The sequence below is a fragment of the Mirounga leonina genome, unplaced genomic scaffold (genome assembly GCF_011800145.1).
Source record: "Mirounga leonina isolate KUSES-001 unplaced genomic scaffold, KU_Mleo_1.0 Mir_172, whole genome shotgun sequence".
In the NCBI taxonomy this organism is placed as follows: domain Eukaryota; kingdom Metazoa; phylum Chordata; class Mammalia; order Carnivora; family Phocidae; genus Mirounga; species Mirounga leonina.
The window spans coordinates 7,121,586-7,135,830 of record NW_023270442.1 but is presented as its reverse complement, the minus strand read 5'-3'; the positions used below and the strand labels follow the sequence as shown (position 1 = coordinate 7,135,830).

The following is a 14,245-nucleotide window of genomic DNA, read 5'->3' as shown; positions in this document are numbered from 1 at the left end:
GAGGCTGAGGTTTAATCCATAATTTTATCTACATTTTCCAACTCGAGCTTGGAAGTATTATGTGATGATGTTTTTGTGCAGCTAGAATGCCTTGCTGTACAATGAATTTCATTTATAAGTCCCCATGTCTGTGTGTGTTTTATGTTCTAAATTTCCTGTTTCATGAATTTTGTGCCTGCTGGCTGATCCAGTAAATGGGTAATCTACAAGTGCTTTGTTTGAAGTATACGTAGAATTTTGCAGTATCCAAATACTTCCAATATTACAAGAGATGAAGCAGTTGCATTTTCCTCAGGAATAGTTTGGTCTTTGCACTCAGCATAAACTCTTAATCTATAGAGGACTAGTGACTCTTCTAAGGATCGGCCCCTTTAATTTTTTTCACTTTTCTTAAAGTTTCTTTGGAAGGGGCGCCTGGGTGGCTCAGTTGGTTAAGCAACTGCCTTCGGCTCAGGTCATGATCCTGGAGTCCTGGGATCGAGTTCCGCATCGGACTCCCTGCTCAGCAGGGAGTCTGCTTCTCCCTCTTCCGCTCACCCCTCTTGTGCTCTCTCTCTCACTCTCTCTTTCAAATAAATAAATAAAATCTTAAAAAAAAAAAAAAAGTTTCCTTGGAAAATCAGAGTTATCCTCCCCCCTCACCCCCCGCCACCTCCCAAGAAATGTGAAATTCCTCTCCAGAGTTGCATCACACAATGGATCACTACCAAACTCAAGTACTTCCTAAAACTAAATTATCATTATTCAAGACTTCTACCTGTGCTTGACTTCCTACTTTCTCAGAGCTCCTATCAAGCAACTTACAGCCTCATGAAAGATGAGCTGAATATGGTCTGAACCTTCCTTTTTGTAGCTGTCAGGATTCTCTTTCCTAGATGGAGAGAAGACAATGATACCGCCTGACTGTCCAACATTCTCTGCAATCTGGAGGGCAGTTAGCCTTAAGCAAACTCCTGTGCAGTTAAACTAAAGACTAGATAGGAATTTCTGTTTAAAATAAAGCTTCCCATGGTAGGCTTAGGTGTGGGAAAACTCAGGAGCTCCTAATTAGTAAGAACTGAAATGTGTTAAAAGATGAGAGACGAATTATAAAAGCTTTCTTTGTAATTTTGAGCTTTTTGGTATCTTTATAGATAGGATGTTACATCTCCCATTAGACAACATCCTAATTATTATCCTGACTGCAACAATTCTTTTTTTAAGATTCATTTACTTATTTGAGAGAGAGAAAGAGAGAGAGAGCGTTGGGGGGAGGGGTGGGGAGAGAGAGAATCTCAAGCAGGCCACTTAATTGACTGAGCCACCCAGGTGCCCCCTGACTGCAATGACTTTTAAGCATTTTCTACGTGGAAGTGAGAATTAGAAAATGTTTTCATGTATATCTGTCTTGTCTCTGTGCCATTGGTGTGTGTTGTTTTTATTTCCAGTGTCATAATTGCAGCCATCTTCACACTAAAATTAGTTTCATGCTTATATCTGATACCTCACATGCAGATTCTCAACATTCAGTTGAGGGGGAAGAAGAAAATTGGCACTTTCTTTAGCACCAACAGCTTTGCTTTCTCATTTCTGATTAGTTTGACCAAATGTTAAATTTTCCTGAGATTCTGGAAAACTGCCACATAGAATTCTTTGGTAGAACATTAATGTAATGATCTGTGAGATTTATCATCAAAGAACATGATTTGTCCCAAGATGGAGATTTGGTGCATTCTAACAGCAGGGCAATAAATGTTCAATAAGAAGCAGCAAAATAAAGGACAGAGATTAATATTAATGGGTGCAAAATTGAGGTGCTTAACTTGGCCATTTTAAAAAATTTTTCAAAAAAAATAAAAAATAAAAAATTTTCATGTGATATTGCAAACTCTCCTTCTCCTCCCTACAACTCTTCATTTTCTGCTAATCACTTTGGGTCAAAAAAGAGATGTGAGCATTTATAGAATATGTGTAGAGAGCATGTATCTACATGCCAAGGTAAATACGGTACAATCTGCACCTCAATATAATGGATGGTAAATAAGTTAAAAAGTATTTGCCTAGTTCTTAATATTGAAGGCACTGAAACAGAGAAATCCCAAGATATTTAAGACATTCTTCCCTCAAGATTTTGATACAACAGAAATTTTGTAATGCCGATCTGAATATACTTAAAAGACTGCTATGTTGAAAATCACCTTTGAGAAATGTAAATAATTATCTTATGCCTTATATATATATATATATATATATATATTAATTTTTTTTAAGATTTTATTTATTTGAGAGAGAGAGAATGAGAGACAGAGAGCATGAGAGGGAGGAGGGTCAGAGGGAGAAGCAGACTCCCTGCCGAGCAGGGAGCCCGATGCGGGACTCGATCCCGGGACTCCAGGATCATGACCTGAGCCGAAGGCAGTTGCTCAACCGACTGAGCCACCCAGGCGCCCTATCTTATGCCTTATATATGTATTATCCATCCATTCATCATTCACTTTTAGTTGAGATTTGTAAAAATTGGTGAGCACAAGAAGACTCATTGACTTGAGAGCTTTTAAAGACAGACCCAGTAACAAACAGGTGGAAAGGAAACCAGGAGGATTAGCATTCATTGAACAAAATCCTGTAGACTATGCTGAGTGGTTTGTTGCCTGTCAATATGACCTCCTTAACCTCGCTTTGACTTTTTACCAGGCTCAATAGACAGATCTTCTAAACACCAATGGAAAGTATGTAAACAAGAGACACTAGTGCTTTCTGTTTTTAATTGAATTAAGTTAAATAGAAAATTATGAAGTATGGGGCGACTGGGTGGCTCAGTCAGTTGTGTATTCAACTCTTGATTTCGGCTCAAGTCATCATGATCTCAGGGTTGTGAGATCGAGCCCTGCATCAGGCTCTGTGCTCAGTGTGGAGTCTGCTAGAGATTCTCTGTCTTCCTCTCCTTCTGCCTCTTCCATCCCATGGTCTCTTGCACGCTCTCTCTCTAAAAATAAAAATAAAAATCTTAAAAAAAAAAAAAGAAAATTATGAAGTATGTAGGAAAGGTATTAGCTTGAAAGCTGTCCTGCGCCTCTGAGTCCATATTCATCACCAGATTCCCTCCACAGCAAGCCCTCCTTCATCACTGCCTTTAAAGTCAAAACAGCTCATCAAATGCTGTCAAAACGTACAGCATCGGGATGCCCTATCTCATTCCAGCATAGGTTGCATGTACAGATTTAGAGGTTGATAACTGTTTGCATTTCATCCTTCAAAATCAAAACCCATTATGAAAACAAATATTTCATTTTTATAGACAAATGCATAATAGCACATTATTTAATGATCCACAGGCCATTACCTGCCGGGCATTATAGACATTTACCCTGTTAGAACAGATAGCAACAAGGAATCTTCTCCCAAGAAACGTGTATGCACACATACAGAATTACACATGGGTTTCAGGGAGTTCACTTATTTTGTGAAGCTCATCCACTGATCAGTTGCATTTGTATTTATATAAGCTTTGTCTCAAGGTATTTCACATTAATGTTTCCACTAGGTCAAGGCACTGTGGTTAGCGGGAGTATGACGAGAAGGTGAAATTAAATATAAATGTCCATATCTCTGAGCATGGTGTAACCAGTTAGAGGATGTGGGAAGCAAAAATGCCAAAACTTAAGTATGAATATGCAAAATTAAAACATTATTGTAACTCTCTTCTAAAAAGTCAAGATTATGTCACAGTTGGCATTTGTCAGGTAATCAGACCGTTTGACAAATCTTTTCAAAGGTCTGTGATATACTTTCAAGCATCCTTTGTTTATGGTTTCTTCTGCAGCTCTCTGGGCTTTGCCTTCTGAATTATATTAATCTGTTCATCATTAAGAGCTTTGGCATGGCTCACTCCTTGACTAAAAAAGAATTGAAGACCTGCCCTGCAAGTCCAGGGAATTTCTGGCCCTTCTTTGCTCTCAGCTTGGTTGATCTAAGCTCTGTATCCAGTGTATGCTAGAGTTGGTCCAAAAGTGTTGATCCTGGGCTTTGGGTCAGGTCCTGAATTCTAGTCCTGTATGCTGTCTTCACTGATTTATAGCTGTGGTCCGTGTAACTTTACTCTCAATATTCTGACACCAAATGTATGAGCTTTTTTGCCCCTCACATTAATTCTGACACTAACAGCCCATCGTAAGCATAGGCCCCATAGGTTAAGGGCCCAGCTCAGTCCTATCAGACTGTCCTGTATTTCAGACTCCAATACCAAATGTCAGATTTTTTCAACACACATTTTTCCTTCTGACCAACCAGCCATGAATCAGGGGTTCCCATGACCCCGTCCTTAGGTTTGTTAATTTACTAGAACAGCTCACGGAACACAGATCAGTGCTTTATTTATTGTTAGCAACTTATTATAAGGGACGTAACTCAGGAATGACCAGATGGAAGCCATACGTGGGGCAAGGTATGGGGGGAAGGAGCTTGCCTGCCCTCTCTGCCTGCTGCTCTCCTGATACCTCATTGTTCTCACCAACTAGGAAGCTGTCTGAACCCCATTGTGAGGGGTTTTTTTATGGAGGCTCCATTAGGTAGGCAAGACTGACTAATTCCCTGGCCACTGGTGACTAAACTCAATTTCCAGTCCCTCTCCCCACCTGAAGGACAGAGGGTGGGGCCGAAAGTTCCAGACCTCTAATCACAGGCTTGCTCCCTCTAGCAACCAGCCACCATCCTCCAAGAGTCACTGGGTTAGCATACCAGAGACAACTCTTCATCACTTCAAGGGTCCTTAGAGGCTTTTGTGGCAGGAACCAGGGATTAAGACTGAATATTTGACAAAAGATGCCCTTGTCACTCAGGAAATTGTAAGTTTCAGGAGCTCTGCGTCAAGGACTAGAGAAAGATATTAAATATACATTCCTTATTATGTTACAGTACCCCAAATCAGTTATGTCTGAGAACTAACAGAATACCCTGAAAAAAACTATATAATAAAGCCCACCAGATTTAACAAGAGGTCACTAATTATGAATGACAGAGTTAAAACCATCCTTATTGTCTGTATTTTATAGATTTCAGCCTGTCTTTAATTCCCAGGTCTGCCATCTATATAACCTATCACTTGGAATATGTGGCTTAATGAAAAGGATTCTTCCTCCTTCATTTGCAAATTGGGTTTAATTGTTCTACTCTTTCACAATTGGGATTTTTCTAGCTTTTGTTAGCCATATTAGAAAAAAAGATTAATGGAAGGTTGAAATGAGATTGTGAAGTAGTAAGATATCTTCCTCCCTAAGAAAAGACAAGCTAGAATACGTTGTTAGGACAGAATATGTGGAGGCTTTGTTGCCGAGTCCCTATCAGGAAGTCATCTGCTTCCCTGTGGAGGAGGGAAGGGATGGAAAGACGACTTTCTGTTCTCCTGGGGGCCGCCATGTTCTATGATAGCACAAGGCCAGAGGCAAAGCAGTTACCTGGATGTGCCAGGAAGGGGTGATTCTAATGCCTCCCTGTTATCAAACCTGGAGACACTGAATGGGGGCAGTCACAAGAAACCTGTCCTTTGCTCAGTTGCTTCAAGACTTCAGGGTTCAACTTGGCACAGGATTGTCATTGGCCTTCTTATACGCCTTTTTAACTACAGAAACCATGTATGTGCTCTTCTGAAGAAATGTGGATGAATTTTGCAGTGAACTTTAAAAATTTAGCTCAACTCGTAGCTCTAAAGACGAACACGGCTGTGATCCAAAGGTTCCCGTGGATGCATCCCTGAATGTCTTTTTTTTCCTCCAGGTTTTTCTTAACAACAGTGGGGGTACTTATGAAATGCTGAAATTCTGAGAGCCAAAGTGGCAAAATAAACTTAACTGAGACCATGTCAAGCAGACGAAGATTTAACTCTTAAGATTGTTTTTTTTAAAACTTGCACAGAAATTGTATACATTTTGCATTTGTATATGCTTAAGATTTCTTGAAATCCAGGGCACCTGGGTGGCTCATTCGGTTAAGCGTCTGCCTTCTGCTCAGGTTATGATCTCAAGGTCCTGGGATTGAGCCCCACATCAGGCTCCCTGCTCAACAGGGAGTCTGCTTCTCCCTCTGCTTCTGCTGCTCCCCCCTGCTTGTTCTTTCTCTCTCTCTCTCAAATAAATAAATACAATCCTTTTTTTTAATAAAAAATTTAAAAAAAAAAAGATTTCTTGAACTCCAAGATGTAGAACTATGAAAATAACAGCCTTGAACCTGTTTTCTGAAAACAGGAGAGATTTGTGTTTTCTCGATAGGTGATTAACTTTCCTGGTTACAGGGTTGGAAACCACTGGGATGCAACTTAATGCTCCTGGAGAAGGCTTTCTGAATAAGTCTCTAGTGACCTGGAAAGGTTAGGGTGCTCCTCATAAAGTGACTCGTTTATTTCTTCCTCCTTGGTGGGATTACACTCAGGGCCTTTAAAGGCTCATGACATATAATTCCCTCTTGTCAGAAAATGGTTTAAGACACAAGTGTCTATTATGATAAGATGCCAGATTTCTAGATCAAGCCTAAAGCTACAAAATGGAACAATAGGGCCAGTTAGTCATGTTTTAATATACCTCCCACCTGAACTGTGGAATTAAAAGCTATGCATTCAGACACGATTGACATTGAGTCAGTTAAATGTATGTGACTGACCCCAAACCCAGGAACACCAAACATATAAAATTGCATTAAAAAAAAAAATGAAAAGGCAATACATTTGAGAACAGGGTAAATTAATTTTTTTTAAAATATCTTATATAGGCAAAGGCCATGAAATTCCCTTCAAAATTATTTACATCAAACTGACATCAAAACCCAAGCTATAAGAAGACAAGCTATGTCATCTTTTGAAACTGATGAAATGAATTCTTATTGATAATAGTTTGAATATGCTTCCTAAAGGAATCCAGCACTCTGGATTGATAGATCAAGTGGGGCTGGAAAATCAATATGTTTCATGAAAATTGGGAATGCATCTTAGTGGAGAGATGCTTATTTTCAACTCAGATACCAGGAAAGATATATTTTGCTACCGGCACTGTTTGTGAAATCACATTCAGCTCTAGGTTATTCATTCATTTAATTAACAAACATTTTTAAAAAGCAACCAAATTGTGCCAGGAACTGTTTAACGCCTGGAGATATCCTATGCTCGTGTTCCAAGAAAGAAACAGTTAATGTTCCAAAAGGTAAATCTTCTATTTTAGGTTAAGTCCAATCCATTTTAGTAAGAAGTCTAATCATTTTAGTAATGCCCAGCCTAAATCCTTTAAGAAATTCTTTTTGAAATGATTTTTCTAAATGCAGTGTGAATAGTGAAGAAATTTTAGTGCCAATTGAAAAGTGTTATATCAGATGCAAATAGATACTTTGTTGTTATAGGCTAAACACTCAGAAACAATAGTGATAATAAAAAAGGATTGGATGTAATTAGTCCCCCTGGGGCAGATCTTTTCCTTTTATTTTCTCTGTTCTGTGCTATAAATTTTAATAATAAGATTAGCCATCCAATGCCAGTATAATCACATTGTAGTATGAATACATACACTATCTAAATTGTAAAATAGGGGAAATTTGGCAGAAAAAAAAAACATTATTACTCGTTACAGAAGTTTTAAAGACTTGAGAATGATTGAAATTATACGCATTGAGGTTAAAAACATGTTTCTTAAACTCTGCTTACTATCAATGTGCTTGAGCCACTGAATTCTTACGCTCATTTTTCTAATACCATGAACAGTCTTGTCTTAACTGTTTGTGACAATAGTAATACATTTACTTTAAGAGAATACATTTCTATAGAGATCCCAGGTATGTTTTCTTCTCTTAGTCTTTTGTGAATATTACTGTGTTTTTTAATTAAAATTTTAAGAAACTTACCTTTGCCCTAGCATAATGAAATAAAACACCCTAAGAGATTCCCTGTTATTCTATCGTACATGGATACGGGACACCACTAGAAATAACTAGTTTTAAGCCTTGGTAATTTTGTATTCTGGCTAAAAGTGCTAAAAACAATTACTTGTTTTTCTTTGTTACCTAAAAATAGTATTTGTTGCTGAGGTGTAGACATAACCGCCATTTTATTTGGTATGATTTATGTGCCTACTCCATAAGAGCTAATCTTTTTTTTTTTTTTTCATTTCTAAGCATGATTCTTAGAAATGTGTTTGCATGAATAAATCAACCAAGCAGAACCATGTAATTCACTTATTGAGGGGCATGGTAATGTGTTCCTGAATTATCTCATGTCCCGAGGCATAGACATTAGGAAGAAAAAGGCTGATGTTTGTATTAGACACACACACAATGTGTATCTGAGCTCATACAAACACTGATGAGATCATAGCTTACAATGGGCTCTTAGGGCTCATTATCCTGGCAGGAGCTTTGTTCCCTGGTAGAGAGATACGGAGGCTTGGGGAATCACGAGACCCTGGTGTGCTACCATTTCATTGTCAAGCTCTCGGGATTTGAAGCAGGAAGTTAGGAATATATTTCTGAAATGAAGGAAATATTGGTATTAAATAAGCAGTCTTAAACATGTGAACCACATTCACCACTTAATTATCCATCTTAATAGATGAGAAGGGTGGATTTAGAGCTAGAATCCATACATGTCGCAAAAGCCTAACTTTTAACTATGATACCTTTCCTCATTTTCTAGTAATCCTAAACACATTGACCAAGGACAGTCCTATCTTGCTATTTCACCTCCCCACATCTGACACAGTCGCTAAAGCAGAGTAGAGTGCCAGAAACCAAGGACAGCAACTGAGAGAGTGAATAAGCTAAATCTGGATGACCTTCTACACAGTGAAAAAAGCAGGTGTCATCATGTCCCCAGAGAATATTATCTGAGCTTATAAGCACTAGACACTCAGGCAAGGACTCCTAGAACAGGCTCGTTTCTAACCGCTCAATTATTTCTTTGTTTTCAACTCTGTAAGTTACTTTTTGGAATTGTCTTCGGCTTGGTCCATGTTAGAGTTTCTTTGAAAATCAGGATCACAGCGATCGAGAGACCAGGCTTGGGAGTCGGAGTTGGATTACCTGTTCTCACTGTACCCAAGGACCAGCTCTGTAACTAGCTGTGTAACTAGCCACATAGCCCTCAAGCTTAGCTTCTTTGTGCTTTGTTTTATCTACAATAAAACCCCAGTCACAGGGTTGATGGGAAAATTTGGTGAGTTTCTATGCATAAAGCACATGGTCTCATTCTATAAGCCGCCAGTAAGTGTGGAACTGCTGTTGCCTAGAGGAAAGAAATGGGTGGGCATTGAAGGCCAGGACTGAGTGGAAGAAATAAATGTGTATTGTGTTCCTGCTGTGAACTGAGCATTGCCCTGAGTAGCTAACAGAACTTTTTTTTTTTTTAAGATTTTATTCATTTATTTGAGAGAGAAAAACACAGAGCATGGGGGGGGGTAGTTGGAGGGCAGAGGGAGAGGAGGAAACAGACTCCCTGCTGAGCAGAGGACCCCCCCCCCCCCCCCCGCCCATGCAGAGCTTGATCCCAGGACCCTGAGATCATGACCTGAGCTGAAGTCAGACGCTCAACCGACTGAGCCACCCAGGTGCCCCATCACAGAACATTTTTAATACTCAGTATGCTCTGTATGAAAAATACTGTTATCTGAATTGCACAGAAGAGAAAATTGAGGCCTAGATAATTTGGGGACTGTCATGTTCATTTTAAAATTGATGTTAACAGGGGTACCTGGGTGGCTCAGTCGGTTAAGCCTCTGCCTTCGGCTCAGGTCATGATCCCAGGGCCCTGGGATCAAGCCCCGCGTCGGGCTCCCTGCTCAGCCGGGAGCCTGCTTCTCCCTCTGCCTGCCTCACTCCCTGCTTGTGCTCACTCTCTCACTATCTCTCTCTGTTTCAAATAAATAAAAATCTAAAAATAAATAAAAAATAAAATTGATGTTAACAGTAGTAATTTCCAAGTGGGAGTGTATGTGTTTTTGGTGATAGTGGAAGAAAAAAGGGGAGACCCAGATGTTATCAGAAATTACCTCCCCATTCTCTAATTTGAGATTTAGATTTAATGCAGTAATGCCAAGGCCAGTGTGGAGCCTTTATATTCTGGCTCACACACTCGGCCGGCCGTGACCATCATTTCAGGACGGAATGCCTTAGAGGAACATTCATAGGTGACTGGCTGCAGATAGATAGGATGAAAGCAATCCTTATGTTGAATTGGAGTATTTTTGCTTATGTGAACTCTTTAAAGAAAAAAAATCTGTTTTCCTCAAAACAGTGAAGCCTTTTCAAGGGAAAAAAGTGAAATAGGGCAACTAAGAAAGCACATAAAGCCAGTCAGGAGCAGGGACATCATGACTAGATACCTCCGACCTTGGAGGTATCATTGTAATAGCACTAGAAGGAGAATTTTAGAGGCCTCGGTGTCGAATAACAAGGATCAGGGGTATGTAATTTCCTGACTGCACAATCCTGCATATAAGGTATTCATCACTTTAAATAATAGCCTGCCTTTAAACCAGTCGTCTTTTAAATAAATAGATACAGTTGATGTAGCTTGTCAACTGTTATCTCTTTAACTTTTCTTCTCTTAGGATTTAAAAGATCATTCTCTGATTTGTAGATTCAACTAGATATCAGAGTACAAATGAGAATTACAATGATGTGTTGCCAAAAGCTAGGTTTCCAGCCACAATATCTGCCTTTTTTGGTGAAATTATGGGGAAGCACATTTCTTGTAGGGTGAAAGGAATAAAGCGGATGAGCACAGGTTTATTTTCTTTTACCTGTGGATATTTGCTTTCTTAAGTATAGGAATGTGACCTGTGGAAAGCATAAATTAAGCAAGTCACCCTCTATGAGTCAGGCACTGGGTATCGTGATTCCTGATAAAGACCAAATCTGGCCCTTAAGGGTCTCACAGTTGAAGAAAGAAGTCAGAAACAAATAATTTAATAGATTGTGTTCAGTGCAATAATGGGGATAAACATAGCTTTTCATGGGAGCACCAAAAAAAAGGATAACTCTTCTACCTGGGATGTCAGGGAGGTGACCCTTAAGTTAACCAAAGGAGAAGGGGAGGGACATCCCATAAAATACTACAGCTTTCACCCTACCCCCAACATACCATCTCTGGAAATAAATTCTTCACCTTCCAACTGGCTTTCAAGGTGTCCATGACCTAGTTAATAATAACTGGGTTTGCCCAAATGGCCAAAATTCTATTCCTGACATGAACTTTCATAGGGTTTTGTTTGCTTGTTTTAATGACGAAGAAATGTGTGCTTTTGGAAATCATTTCACAAAATCACATAATAGAATACATGAAGCAATAGAAACATTTAAGACAAAGGAGCTTTTGTCCTTTTTTATTAGGATGAATGTTTTCAAGAAAGACTAGAATAAAAATGAAATAGAACCAATTAGAAAAAAAAATAGAAGCACTGAAGAAAATTGTTGCTGAATTAGAATCTGATGGCATGGAAAGAATTTAATTAAATTTCAAAGTAAAATAACTACAGTTTCACATTGGCCTTCCTCCTAGGAAAGTGTACTGTGTCTTAAAGCTTAGCATTTATTCCTTGGCCTACAAATGAGAGATGGTTAAGTTGTCTATTAGTTTTCTCATTTTGATTATTATATTTTTGTATGCTCACGGGTGGTGGGATTATTTGTGCAGCATTACCATTGAGATATCCATGAAGACTATGCGTGTAGAAATGTAGTCTTGTATATGCTCCTATGTGTTTGGGTGGGAAAGGGGAAGGACCGAACTTGAATATGACAGATCCGAAATCACCTCTCTATAGCAGAACACTGCCATTTAAAAAGAAAATGTTGCTTAAGGACAGTTGTATGTCAAATGCTAAATGCTCTTGTCGAAATGAAAAGTGGCCAATGAACTAAGTCATTACCCATTCAGAAAGCAGTGGGAGAATTGCAAAAAGGTGACTCACAGTCCTTCCACGTTATGGAATGAGTTACTGGGACCTCTGACACGTAGCCCCTGGGACAGGTAATATTTTGCGCAAAACTGAAAGGTTTTTTTTGTTTGTTTGTTTGTTTCCGCAACAGCCTCGTCATGTGTTCAACATGCTAAAGAAGTATGTTCGTGCTGAACAGAAGGACAGGCAGCACACCCTGAAACATTTTGAGCACGTACGCATGGTGGATCCAAAGAAAGCCGCTCAGATCCGGTCCCAGGTAAACACAGAATGTGGTCGTCATGTGCAGCCTGGACAGTCCAGTGGGCTTGCCCCTTGAGGTAGATCTGTAGGTATTCCCAGCGTGCTTGTGGGCACTTTCTTTATAGCAAAAGTTTTTTAATACCCGGTAAATTCCAAAGGCTTGTCTTCAACCAACATGTGGTTTGACATTTTCTGATTTATGAAAATAATGAGAAATATAAACATCTTAGTGCCTACTGCTGCCAGTTCTTTAGGAACCCTTCAAAACTCTGATGACTGAAGACAAAATTTGTGTCAGCCAAAACCTCTAAAATTGGTTCAACTAACTTGTGACAGGCGATCATAAACTCCTCTGCTACCCCAGTGTTTGGATATAATGTGAGCCTAAATGAAGCCCTGTAATCAATGTGTTTTATTTCCATCCCCAAAGGTTGACAAGTGAGATCTACCTCTGGCAATCTGAAATTTTACATTTCCTTAAATTGGAGAATTTTAAATAAAAAGATAGGTGGATGGATGGATGGATGAATAGATAGAATGAAAGGAATTTCCAGTCAAATTGAAATATGTTCCTATCCTTTGAAAAATTTGCACAGAAATATATTTAGAGCATTGGGGGTTATTTAGGGAGCCTAAATATTAGGATCAGAAATGCTCTTTTCAGATGGCTTTGTAATTATGGCTGCAAGCGTGCAATACAATGGGAAGTTTAAAGCAGCTCTAAAGTTCGAGAACAGAGAATGGGAGAACAAGAAAATGAGGATGACCTTTCAGGTCACACGTTCCAGCAGCGTTTTTTCTATTTTATTTTGGAAGTCTGTATCTGTCTGTGGCCTTCGGTAAGGAAAACAGCTTTTCCCTGCTGCAAAGATGACTTACCTGGAGCTGTCGCCCCTTTATGGCAGGTGATGACGCACCTCCGTGTGATTTACGAGCGCATGAACCAGTCCCTCTCCCTGCTTTACAATGTGCCTGCAGTGGCCGAGGAGATTCAGGATGAAGTTGGTAAGTAAGCTCTTCTCTTGATGACGAGCATCTAAACATATTCTTCTCCTGTCGGGGAAAAAAATCAGCCCCCTGAGAGTTTGTCTGCAGCAGGAATCACCAGCGGTCTGATCTGTGGGAGGAGAAGGAGCACATTCCCTTTTACAGTGAAACTCTTGGGGGATGGAAGTCATCATCACCTCATGAGTGGGATGGTATCCTCCTTTTATAGACGAAGGAGCTCAGGCTTAGAATTTAAGGAACGTACTTGCCTGTGGCACACATCTCCTAAGTAGCAGAGCAAAAGCACAAAACCGTCTGTCGTCTGACTTCGAAGTTACGTTCAGTGACGCGCCTTTCTCTGGTGCCCCTCTCCTAATAGCCATGAGTGTTCTCTGAGCCGTGTTGTTGTTTAAATGTCATGAAATATGTGCCCCCCCCTTTCATTAAGCTTTTATTTTGTTCGGTATGTAAGCTGTCAGGAAATAAGCAATCTGTCCCTCTCCATAACAAAGCTGCCCTTTGTTAATTGAGTTGGAAATGGATGCAGGTTATCTGAAAGCAGAACACCCCGGATGTTGTAGATGGGTCCACCCCTGACAGGAATTCCTCCTTTGAAGTGCCTAAAACACCCCTTGGCTTGCTTTTTACATCTCCTGCCCATGCTATGTATTCTCTCTTTTCTAATTCAGTGCTGCCTTATAAATTTGTTTGTATTGCTGTCAAGTATTTGGCATGTATGAGGTGATGATGTTGTGCTCCTAATGTGTATTAACACACAGAATCAAGTATACTTCCGGCTACAGGCTTTTGAAAAAGAAATTTCGTAATTTATCTAAACTTCTGTTCAGAAGGAATTCAGCGTTGATCAAGATCTTAAGAGGATCATCAGGAGAGTGTTTAGTCTATACCGTGGACTGAAGACAGGCTTGCCAATTAATCTTTCATTCTATTACATTTCTGTAAGAAATGAATATTCTTGTTACCTATATTTGGAGGTAGAAATCTGTAAGGAACCTTTAAAATACTGTATTTCAAATAAGTAGAAGAAAATCCTCCATTCAGTTGTAGAAAGGACAAAAATCATCACTCAACAACCTGGAGCTCAGGTC

General features: G+C 39.5%; 1 protein-coding gene across 4 annotated transcripts in view; it reads left to right on the top strand.

The window, feature by feature from the left end:
* APP (amyloid beta precursor protein) overlaps window positions 1-14,245 on the top strand; it is a 258,633-nt gene that overhangs the window by 183,539 nt on the left and 60,849 nt on the right. For all 4 annotated transcript variants that reach the window (XM_035017531.1, XM_035017532.1, XM_035017530.1 and 1 more), the window contains 2 exons: window positions 12,037-12,165; window positions 13,055-13,154. In XM_035017531.1, coding sequence (XP_034873422.1) covers window positions 12,037-12,165; window positions 13,055-13,154 — 229 coding nt within the window. The remainder of the gene's footprint in view (window positions 1-12,036; window positions 12,166-13,054; window positions 13,155-14,245) is intronic.